The sequence below is a fragment of the Canis lupus genome, chromosome 4, assembly GCF_003254725.2.
Source record: "Canis lupus dingo isolate Sandy chromosome 4, ASM325472v2, whole genome shotgun sequence".
NCBI lineage: Eukaryota > Metazoa > Chordata > Mammalia > Carnivora > Canidae > Canis > Canis lupus.
The window spans coordinates 39,872,878-39,885,016 of NC_064246.1; the positions used below are offsets into that span (position 1 = coordinate 39,872,878).

The 12,139-nt window shown below is 48.7% G+C and overlaps 1 protein-coding gene across 6 annotated transcripts in view; it reads right to left on the minus strand.

The window, feature by feature from the left end:
- ERGIC1 (endoplasmic reticulum-golgi intermediate compartment 1) overlaps positions 1–12,139 on the minus strand; it is a 105,189-nt gene that overhangs the window by 46,723 nt on the left and 46,327 nt on the right. For 4 of the 6 annotated variants that reach the window (XM_035715144.2, XM_049109132.1, XM_049109131.1 and 1 more), the window contains 2 exons: positions 8,740–8,801; positions 2,468–2,540 (listed from right to left, as the gene is read on the minus strand). In XM_035715144.2, coding sequence (XP_035571037.1) covers positions 2,468–2,540; positions 8,740–8,801 — 135 coding nt within the window. Of the gene's footprint in view, positions 1–491; positions 611–2,467; positions 2,541–8,739; positions 8,802–12,139 lie in introns of those variants that run through there. The other 2 variants (XM_049109133.1, XM_049109130.1) reach the window with 2 other exon arrangements.

The following is a 12,139-nucleotide window of genomic DNA, read 5'->3' on the forward strand; positions in this document are numbered from 1 at the left end:
GGGCATTGGGCACAGCAACAGGAATACACTGTGCTCTTGGGAAAGGAGGGAGCCCTGTCCTTTAAGCAGAACAAGCTGTCCAGGCTTGCTTGAGGGGCCCTTAACACAGCACACGGGACCCCACCTGCTCCAGTCCCAAGCTCTGATGTCACAACTTACCTGTCTGGGGCCCGCTGTCTCAGCACCCTATCTCACTGTGGGCTGAGCTGACAAAGAGCTAAATCAGGTGCCCCTCACAATATCAGCAGGAGGTGAGGGAGGCTGATCTCAGCTCAGGGGAGGGGACAAGAAAATTAACAATCATGGAATGTTCCTTATACACCAGGCGCTGGGCAGTCTTACAACCTTTTTCGCATTGGATGGAAAATAAATATGAGATAAATTAATGCATGAAGAGCTATGGATCCATGGATATTAAAGCATTACTGGGTGCTACATTAAGCACTTTCCTGGCAAATAATCTTGTTTAAACCTCACCAAATATCACATACCTTCTCTGTCTCCTGCCCTGCTTTTTTTTCATCAGAGCCTTTTTTTACTGATTCATATATTCTAGTTCTGTTCACTTGTTCATGGCCTGTGTCCACTGTTGGCATTTTCAGCTTCTCTGAGCAAGGAACCAGACAGCAAATGAATGAGGCAGACCTGGTTTCTGACTTCTGGGAGCACAGGACCAAGAATGAGACCTACACAACAGCGTGCAGGACCTACCCCAACTTGGTCTTTCCTACTCCATACTCTACTCTCTCTACTTGCTCATTCTGCTCCAGCCACACCAGCTCTTTATCTGCTCTGCACATATGCCAGTTCATTCCTGCCACAGGGCCTTTGCACTTCCTAGTGGCACTGTCTAGAATACATAAAGCCTCCCTGGTGCCCCAGCTGGGGCTTCCTGCTTGTTGTCACACATGTGCCCCATTCACCCTGCTCAGAATATCAGAATATCACCTCCCCAGAGAATGGGGTGCAGCCTAGAAAGACCAGCAGGTGTATGGTACACAGTAGGTCTCAATATCTTCCTGCTGTCCCTGTTTCCAACTCCAAATCATGATGGCGTGACCTCTGAGACATCCAGTGGCCCAAATGTACACAGAGCCGCCCCCCCATTAGGAGCCGAATGGGACAAAGAAGCTTCTCTGACCCCTGAATGGTCAGGGAGTCATATCTTGGAAAGCACACGAGCCTCCTCAGACCTAGAAGCTTTGACTCTGGTATACCCTCCCTTGTTTGGCCAGCAATCCAAAGAGCCAGAGAAGTTTGGCAACCTGTCCAGATCACACAGCAAAGTGGTCACTGAGCAGAGACCTACCCCTAGGTCTCCCAATGCTTTGTCCAAAGTTCTTTCTTACCACTCCATGAGACCCCCTGGGCTTTGGTGTCATCAGGGTTAAAAATAGGATCAGAGTGACAGGGAAGGCAAACTGTCTCATAGTAGTGGAAGGCAGGAGGCTACATCCAGAAATGAGCTGGCAGGCATGTGGTGGTGGGGGAAGATAAGATCTGTCCAGATCCCTCCACCTCTCTGAGCCTCAGTTCTCCCCATCTGTAAAGTGGAGATAACTACCTCCTGGGGCTGCTGGAGGATTAAAGGTGGTAACACTTACACAGCTACCAGGCCCGTCTTGGACTAAGCAGCTATGTTTTTTGTTCCCTATTGTCTGTGGCTGAGAGGGAAACAAAGGAAACCAAGAAATTCCATGAGTGAGAAAGAAACTTCCAGTGTTGGACAGAGGAGTGGGTGGCCAGGGCCCAGCCCCGTGATGACTTTCTGAGTTGTAAACACAGGAATGAAGAGGCTTGGAAGCCTTGAGCCAGTGACCAAGGCAGGAAGCTCTGGGGTCTAATTCCACCTCAGGGCGGCCAATGAGGTCGTGACTGAATAATCCCAATGGCATTCTGTGTTACACATACCCCAGAGCATTTACTAGGTTATCTGGGCAACAGATTATTCTAGAAATCAGAGATCAATTCACAATGCGTCAGGCACTGCCAGGAAGCCCACGCTGATTCCTCACTGAGTATGGGCCTCTGAGCAGGGAAGGGGGCTTAGGTGAGGGAACCAGGCTCTGATGTCAGCAACCCCACCCCTCTCTGGTAGGAAGCTGCATCGTTTCTCTGAACTCCTCCAGCTTTCACATCAAATGACCCTGCGCTGATTCAGAAGGAAAAAAGCCCACTGGCCAAACAAAGGGAAGGCAGAGCCGGGTTCATGATTTCTGTTCATCTGAGGACCCAGGAGCCCCGCCTCCTCCCAAAACAGAACCCAAATGTTCTCTTCAGCTTCAACGAGTGTTTGCTTTTACTCTAACTTCAATACCCTTTTAAGAAGTAGAGGAGTGACAGATGCCACGGGCTTGGAAATGAGAGTTGGAAGGTTTAGAGGTCTCTCACCTTTTTAAAGCCCCTCCCTCCTCTCGCTTGGGGTCTCAGAACACTAGAATGCCCCCTGAGGGGGAATGAAACTTACACTTCTGTTGTTATGAATCCGGTGAGCTCCGAGAGGAAGAGGAAGAGGATGAAGAGGCAGCAGCAGATAGAAACTGGAAGGAACAACACAGAGATGCACTGTTAAGGGTGGAGGGCACTGGTGGAAGGGGGTTGGGTCCTCTCCACCCCTCCCCTCTCCTCCCCCTCCCCTGCCTCTAGGAAAGCTGCTTAGAGGGAGGGGGAGAGAGGCCACACCAATCACCCCAAAGCCCCTTCTTAGTAGAAGCAGCCCTGCTCCCAGAAACTGAAGACCACCTTAGGTACTGAGTTGACCTTCCTATGGGGACTACCCCCCACCCCCCACCCCAGGCAGGTCCTCAGTGGGGGGCCAGCCTGGCTTCCTTCCACAAAAGTATATTAATGCACAGGTCAGTCAAAAACAGGTTGGAAACTGGTAGCCCACAAATGTGTCCTGTTCGGCAAAAGTGGTAGGAATTTTAAAATCTGCAGTTGACACTGAACAATCTGATTTCACATCAAAGGCCAGATTGCTGGCTGCTCCACGACACTCAAGCCCTTGCTCCCACACAGGGTCTGAGCTCGCCAGTCTGTCAAAGGCCCCACCACTCCCTCTTACCTCCCTGATTCCCAGGCTGAGGCTGAGTGTCTCTCGCCATCTACTGCCACCCCCAGTGGTACTATCACCCTGTGCCCATGTCTTCAACAGAGGTCAGAAAATGAGGATAACCGAGCACTTGGGCTTCAAGAGAAGGGACAGTTCTTTATGGAATGAATTCTTTATACAAGTCTGAAATGCAGGGAGTTTTGGAAAAGGGCTCCAGAGTTGGCCCACATCACTCATATTTATCTTGTCCGCTGGGCCCCTGACAAGGGCGAAATCTGTGACCCCTGGAGCCACTCCTGGGGGCAAGACAACAAGTGCCCCAGGATCTGCCTCAACTCCAGCCCCATCTCCTTATACATTCTCCATATCTAACCACCCAGCCACACTGAGCCGCATGCAATATGTGTTTTATTGCTGTTCCTGCGGTTCCTGCCCCTCCCATCTTACCTCCCCCTTTCCTCCCTGTTCCCCTCCTCTCTGGGAGGGGGAACCTCTCTCTGTCCTCCCAGGCCAAGGCCCAGCTCAAACATCTTTTCTGGTGGGAAGTTCCCCTCACCCTGAGAGATGGAGCTGGTCACTCTTTCCTCTGTGTTTCCAGGATCTATTCTCACACTTTCCACATTTTATTGGCTATTTGTGGCTGCTTCTCTCATTAACCTGCTATTCCTGAAGGCAGAAACTCCACAGCTCCAATGCCTAGCCCGGAGCTCGGCACACAGGAGGGAGTCACCACCAAGAGTATGGAATGAGAGCTGAACACACCTCCTCTGGGCTTATCACAGAGGCGTGCAGCAGACAAGGGCTTACAAAGTATGGTCCACAGCTCAGCTGCTGTGCGTCTGGGTAAGCTGCTCACCAATTCCAGCATCCGTTTCCTCATCTGTTAAATGGCCACATGCCTTATGGGGCTGCTCTGAATTTCCACAACACAGACACTAGGGTTGAAATAGTGCCTGGCAGGTAATAAAGGCTTGAGCATTCACTTATTATTAGAACTTTCATCAGGGAGACCTTGGAGGGCTTGGGAACTGACAAATGGGGTGACCTCTACTTTCCTATGAAGAAAAAAAGTTCCTGGTCCCACTTGCTGATTCTGCTACCTTCTTGACAGCCTGCTCCTGGACTAGCTGAGCACTGTGGTAAACTCTGAAACCAGTTATCATCCATCCACCTACCTACCTACCTACCTACCTACCTACCTACCTACCTTAAAATGAACAAAGATTAATTCTGAGTGAAGAAGGAAGAGGACAAATGTCCTCTACTGGGCCCCTACTACATCATGCCCTGCGGTAGTAGCATGAATAGCCACCCTGTCATCTCACATTCCTGCCTGATGGGGCACATGTCCTTGTGAACTATGTAGAAATGGAGGCTCAGAGAGTAAGACACTGGGTCCAGGAACACACTGGAAGGCAGATGGGGGCACAGGCCTGGGATGAGTGAATTCTAGAGGCAATGCCCTAAGAAAAGAAACCCCAAGATCTAGGACTCCAAGTGAAAAGCAAGACAGGGACATCCCCAGAGTCCCCACCACACCTCTAAAACCAGACCAACCCATGGGATCCTAGAATGACTCTTCAATTCTTCAAACATTGAAAAAGCTATATGGGGCAGTATTAAATGGTTTCGTTCTTTTTTTTTTTTCTTCTCAGAAGAAGTAATACATGCACATGATAAGAAAAATAGTCAAGTTACATAAAAAAGCAGTGTGGTGAGTCTCTCTTCATCTGCAGACCCCTGCCCAGAGGTATCAGCATTATGGTCTCACATCCTTCTACAGTCGTTTAAGCATAGATGTACAAATCCCTTTTTTCTCTACGAAAACAACAGTATAATGTATACATCCTTTTCAACCATGCTTTGCTCCTCAGCAACCTATCTCTAAATACATGCCACATCAGTTTATACGGAGGGGGGATGTTTCCTTGCTTTTAGAAACTAATTTCAAATGTCTTCCCAGCTGCTGGATAAATCCCCTGCACTCCTGCAGCCACTGATCCCGATTTCCTGGCTCATGTCCTTTCCTTTCTCACCTGCAAACTGCAGCTATGATGCCTGATAAAGAGTCCCACTGCCAGGGAAAACACCCTTCCCCTGTAATCTTCCAGTATTATGTAGGACCCACATTCCAGGATCACTTTCACCCCTCCCAAACTACTCTCAAGCCCCAGCAACCCACTGAATGATGTAATGAATAGTCACAAAATAGGGAGGTATTTCTGAAGGTTAATGCTGACTTAGGCCAATCCAGCTCTTCTAACTGCTTTCCTTGCCCCACCCAACCCTGCAAAGAGGCCCCAAAGTTCTAACTCCATCCAGATTGGAAGTGGTGGGACAGGGATGGAAGGCTCCTTTTGGGAATCTGTGCTCCGTTCAAGGCCAGTCAACCCAGCAGGTAGACACTTGTTAAGTCCAGAGTCTGCTCAGCTGAAACCCAAGTGTCCAATAGCCCTGATCATACATACTCTGTGACTACTCACCCTACCACTTACCCATACCAGGAGGACAGAGACGTTGACTCAGTATCACTGTGGCCTCAGGTTCTTACACAGTGCCTCGCTCAGAGGAGGCATGAAATAAGCATTTGTTGAATGAATGGATGAATGAATGAAAAACATACTTGAAGGCAAGTAGGAAGTATTTCAACCAGAAAGGCCTTTGTGATACTGAAGGCTTGATGAAGGTTTTCCATCCATGTTTGGGCAAGAAGCTAACACCAGACTTCTGTTTGGGCTCTCTGACACCAGACTTCTTCTGAAACTGACTCAGGCAGTAGACGTTAGGAATGTGTCCCCTAGAGAGCATGTGTGAGTGGAAACCGTGCTGTGAGCAAAGGGGAACATAAGACCTAGGACCCAAGACCCAAGACTCTGGGAAGTCAAGTAATCTGTCCTAGGCCAAATGGCCACGTAAGTGAAGGAGGCAGAATTCAAACCTTGAGGCTGTGTGCTCCTCAAGGACAAAGACCAAAGCCCCTTCATCAACACGATTCTGGCACTTGGCACGGGATCTGGACCCAGGACTCAGTTAATAATCTGTTCACTAAATAGTAGCTAGGGGCTGGCTTCCCAGGCCTCACGCCTTTTCCCCTCTTGTGTAAAGGAATTTGCTGTCTTGCATATTGTGGCTGGGGCTGCAAATCAGATCACATCCCTGGAGGGCCATCTGGCAGTACCTTCTAAATTTTACAACGCACATACCCTTTGACCCAGTAATTCCTCTTCTAGGAAAGCTACCTTACAGAAATAACCATACAAGGATATAAAAATATATGGACAAGGATGTCTGCAATAGCAATAAATGGGAATCAAGAATGTCCACCCCTCAGGAGACTGGTTACATAAACCATGGGTTGCACAGATGATGGCAACGGTGGGTTGCCAGACACATCGGGAGGGAAGAATGTAGTGGGCCATTTATGTGTCGGTATGAAAGGTGTCCAGGATGTGTCAGCTGAAAAAAGGGCAGGGAAGAGTGGTATGGACGGTATGCTCCCATCTCTGCTTATAACAAGGATATTGGTATACCAAAGCCTGCATTTATTCTTTAAAAATACTAGGAGGATACAGATCTGATTGTTACACACACTTGACAAGGGTGAGACTTTATTTTTATTTTTATTTTTTTAAATTTTTTTTTTAAAGATTTATTTATTTATTCATTCAGAGAGAGCGAGAGAGAGGCAGAGACACGGGCAGAGGGAGAAGCAGGCTCCATGCAGGAAGCCCGATGTGGGACTCGATCCCGGGTTTCCAGGATCACACCCCGGGCTGCAGGCAGCGCTAAACCGCTACGCCACCAGGGCTGCCCCAAGGGTGAGACTTTAGAGGCTGTGAAGCAGAGGTCTGAACTCCTGGTTGGTGGGAGGAAGGGGACAGGACACCAGGGTCATAAACTAGTTGAACAGATAAATGAACAAGACCCTTGCCTCTGACGTGCCTTGAATATCCTCTCTGGGGACCCAGGCACCAAGCGTCACAGCATTTGCTGTCACAGACCTTCACAGGCTGGTGGCTCCTGGCAGTCAATGACAAGAAGAGTGTAGTCCAAGCACTGAGGTCTCAGCACATATCTCACACTTGACAGGTATGAACTCATTTATTCCCCAGATCAGGAAACTGAGGATCAGGCCACCTAGCTACTAGATGGGAGAATGAACCCGGCTCTGCCAGACCTGAAGCCTGCAGGACATGCATCCTGTTAACCTGGCTGCTCTATTCCCTTCCCCAGGGATGTGGAGACCCAGGAGTGGAGAAGGTACCCACAACATCAATAAGGGAGGGCTGGGCAGGACCAGGACCATCCAAGTAGCAATGGATTCCAACCTGACTGCCCAGCCCCAGGGCCCTGCTCACGGGACAGTCCATGGGGAGGGTCTCTCTCCCACACCAAGCACTGGTGAAGGAGTCAGGCAACCTTTTGAGCGCTATGAACCCCCAGACAAGTCACTTCACCTCTCTGGACCCACTTTCTCATCTAGAATATGAGGCTATAAAGTATTCCTGCTTGCATGGCACTTTTAGCTTGTTTTTACTCAACTTCTCATGGTTGAGTAATAATAGATGCACAGATAGTACAGAGAGTTCCTATCCACCCTTCAACCAGCTTCTCCTCCTGTGCACATCTTCTACAACCATGGCACACTTGTCAAAATGAAGAAATTAACCCTGAACACACCATTAACTAAGCTATAGATGTTACTCAAATCTCACCAGTTTCCCTGCTAATGCTTCTTTTCAGTTCCTGGACCTGACCTGGGACTCCACTTTGCCTTTAGTCTTCCTGTGTTCTTAGTCTTGAATCCATCGACACAGTCCCTCATTCTTTCCTTGGTTTCCAAGACCTTGTCATTTTTGAAGAGTACTGGTAGGTGTATTGTAGAACGTCCCCCAACTGGGGACTGTCTGGTGTTTTCTCGTGATTAAATAGGCTTGTCCTTTTTTGGGGGGTGATGATCCCTTGGAGGTGAGGTGCCCTTCCCATCACATCCCACTGGGGGGTACATGACACCCACAAGACTTCTCACTGGTTGATGTCGACTTTCATCACTTGGTTGAGGTGCTATCTCTGCATAGCTCCACAGGAAAGTTACTCAGACTGCCCATGCTGGTCTCGGACCTCTTTCCTATTGCTTTTGTGTCAATGTACCTCCAGCCTTTTCTTTCCTTTGGTGCTTCTTTGCTTTCTTTGGCCTCAAGCTGATCCACGCTTATTCTGTACTCTGCCTGCCGCAGCCCTGGAATGAGCTATTTCTTCAAGGACACTTAGATCCTTTTACTGAAGACGGGCATTTAGAAACCAAAATCTGGTACAATTACTCTTTTTTTTTTTTTTTTTTTAAATGAGTAAAAACACACTTGTGTCAAAAACTCCAGTAGCCTAAAGGGTATGAAAGGGAAAAGTCAGTCTCCCCATGATCCCTGAGCCCCCATATCTCCTCCCAGAGGCAGTTACTACTGATGATTCCAGGTGTATCCTTCCAGAAACAGACGATGCCTATACCTTACAGCATTATGGTGAGGACAGATGAGATGAGGAACTATGAAGGGCTGGCAAGATGCCCATCCTTTCTCCTCTTCTTCGTCTCTCCTTTCCTCTCTGGCTCAGCAGCTGGGCATAGGGAGAGCAGGCCCAGGTATGGAATGGGGGGGAAGGAGGGGAGCAATGGCAAGGACGCTACTCACTAATGGCCCCGGTATATGTCGGCTGCGTGAGGTCCTTGGGCACCTTCCTGTAGATGTCAAACCTGCGGAGAGCAAAAGGGGACAGGGGTGAGGTGGGTGCAAGGGGCATGTCTCAGGCAGCAGGGGAGATGGTGTCAGCCACCTGGTCAGTGAGCCACAGTTCTTCCCAGAACCAGCTTCTCCCACTCTTTCAGGCCATCTCCTCCAAGAGGCCTGCCAGACACCCCCCTGATGGGACTCTGCCCCACCCCCTGGCAGTACTCCCTCACAACACTTAGAACTACCTGAGATGACCCTCATTTGGTTATGTTTCTAGGTTGGTCTCCCCCCTCCCATCACAATGGAACCTCCACAAGGGCAGGGACCTTGTTAGGTTTTGTCCTGGCGCATAGCAGAACTCAGTAAGCACTTGTGGAATGAACGGAACCCAAGTCTTGGGCTTCTCTGATGAAGGAAATAGGGAAACGCACAGTCCTTCCTGAGTTCCATGACGGCACTGCATTCCTGCCCAGCGTCACCTCTCCTCCCCCTCTTCCCTTTCCTGCCTCCCTCTCCCCCTTCTGTTTCCACTCCCCCCTGCCCCAGCTCCTGCAGCCTGCTGGCAAAGATTCTTCTTCACTCCAAAGCATGAAATTAACATAAAATCCTGCCTGGTCTCAGAATTAGCTTGTGATGACTATAGCTCTGGCTCCCATCTAACACAACTTTCCGCCCCACATACAGAGCAGATTCCTTTCTTTCATATGGGTCCCATCAGAGCAAACGAGGATCCTGGGGGCAGCAGAAGAATTTGGGGTTTGGGAGGCAGACAAACATGGTGTAATGCTGGCCAGCTATTCAATTAAGAGTTAAGGGGCACTGGGTGGCTCAGTGGTTGAGCGTCTGCCTTTGGCTCAGGTCGTGATCCTAGGGTTCTGGGATCGAGTGTTGCTTTGGGCTCCCCGCAGGGAGCCTGCTTCTCCCTCTGACTATGTTTCTGCCTTTGTCTGTGCCTCTCATGAATAAATAAATAAAATCTTAAAAAAAAAAAAAAAGAGTTAAGGCCTTGGAATCAGACCACCTTGGGTTCAAATCTTGAGCTTGTCTTCCTTGCTATGTGACTTTAGGTTTCGCTGCTCCTGCCAGGCCACTGAGAGGAGTAATGGAAATAAATGTCTGTGGTGGATTTACAAAGCATTCACAGAGGAGGCGCCTCACACACTTGGCTTCCTTCCTGTCACTTGAACTTGAGCAGACAGTTCTCACAAAGCGGAGTTCTATCAACAGAGCTCTAAGTCCACACGGTGTTCCTCAGCTCTCAGGCAGGACTTGGAATGGTGAAGAGGCCGGCTGCTTCAGCCCTTAGGTGTGACCAGTAGTTGGCATGTGGTTCCCCTTCAGTGACTAGGAAAAGCTGTCAGCACCCTGCTAACCTCAACGCAATGACTTGGAATCTTGCGTAAGATCTGATATTTGACTACCATGCGTTCACCCTAATTGCATGTGAAACGTGCTGGGTTTCCTAACACCTCAGGGGAGAAGATAATTCCTGGGGTTGCCAAGTTAAAAGGTAACACTTTCCCTTATGCCTGCTCAGCTACCAGTTATCTGTTCTTGGGCCCTGAAGGGGCACTAGAAACTGGGGCTGGGAGTGTGGTCGAGAGGGAGGGGTCCATATGACTCAATTATCTAGACCTACTCACCTCCCCGCTTCTGAGAATGCTGACCCCTTTAGGCACAGGAGAGGTAAGAACATGTGTGAACTGTAGAATTAGCCAACGTGGGCTCGAATGTGATGCCACACTGTGCAGCCTTGGGCACATTACTGACATAACCTCTCTGTGCCTCAGTTCCTCTGGCTGTAAAGTGTGGGCAATGATACTACCTCGCAGCATAGCAGTGAGGACCAAGTGGCTCCATACATATAAAGCACTTAGGACTATGTTCAGCTCCCAGGAAGTATTAGAAGAATATTTGCAGTTACTATTATTAATATTCATCTAACATTTACAAGCACCTACTAAGTCCTCTTTTAGGCACCAGGAATACAGGTATAAAATTCGGCGCTTGGCCCCATGTGCCTATAGTTCATCAATAAACAAGGAAATGGAAGGGCACCTGGGGTGATGCACGAAGCTTCTGGCAGCAGGTGATATCTGAACAGAACAAGAGGAACAGAGGAAGAGTGAGTGGAGGCAGAGAGTAGTCCGGGAAGGGAGAACAGCAAAAGTAGAGGTCAGGAAAGAGGACCTGAACTTGGCGTGCTGGAGCAGAGATGACCCGAGAGAGAGAGACAGAGAGAGAGAGAGAGAAAACGCAGTGCTGGGACCAGCCTGGAGGACCTGGAGAGGTGGGAGGGGCTTTCAATCCAGCTTCCCCCTCCGGGTTAAGAAGGGCCTCACAATTTATAAACTATATAAGCCATCATTCCCAAACTGGGAGTTTCAGAGGCCACTCAAGGTGAGGAGGTGGGGTGGGGGTGGCTAGGGGCAGTGTCAGAACCCAGTAAGGGTGAAGAGGGGAGAATTGGCAGTGATCCCGGGGTGGGGATGGGGGAGATGCACTAATGTGAATATGTAAATACAGTGAGGATGGGAGCCAGGTGTCTCACTGTTGGGAACTGGAGGTACATAGAATAAACTCTGTGGTCCTAGAGTGGAAATGGAGGTTTCACTGTGAATTCATGATTTTCAACGTACACAAATACAGAAATACACATCATATTCACATGTATTTCCTAGCTCATTCCATAGAGAAGGCCCAGGAACAGTGACAGCCAGATAGCAGACTGCATCTGGTTCTTAAATGTTGGCTTCTAAATATTCTTCCCTCAGAGAAATGGCTGATTCCAGGGCTAGGCAAAGAAAACACAAGATGAGCTTGAAGTATCTTATGTCAGAAAGCAAGAAAGTGTTCAAAGAATGATGGGGACACAAGCCAAAGAAAGGGCAAGGTGAACGTTACAGTCAATAATCACAGGAATAGATAATAACCCATTGGATAAAACAGGAAGCCACAAATCTATATAAAGAAATGAATAAATCAAAAGTTTGATAAGGAAAAGGATATTTATATGCCTTCAAAGTACCTCCCCACAAAATCCATATTAATTACAAAGGGAAAAAGAGTAGCTTTACAGTTGAGAAACTTGACATCATCTTAACCAAGTGACCAAAGCGAGTGTCACTGGTAAGGAGACATATCATGTGCCTCCTGATCTGACAGACTGGGGAGGGCACATTGTAAACCGCTGTGAGGATCTTGCTAAGAATGTGCAACCTCAAATGAATCATGAGAAAGCAACACACAAACCCAAAATGAGGATTCATGACTAGCCAGCACTTGTTAAAAGCATCAAGGTCATGAAGGCAAGTAAAGGCTAAAGAACTTTCCAAAATTGGAGGAGACTAAAGAGACATGA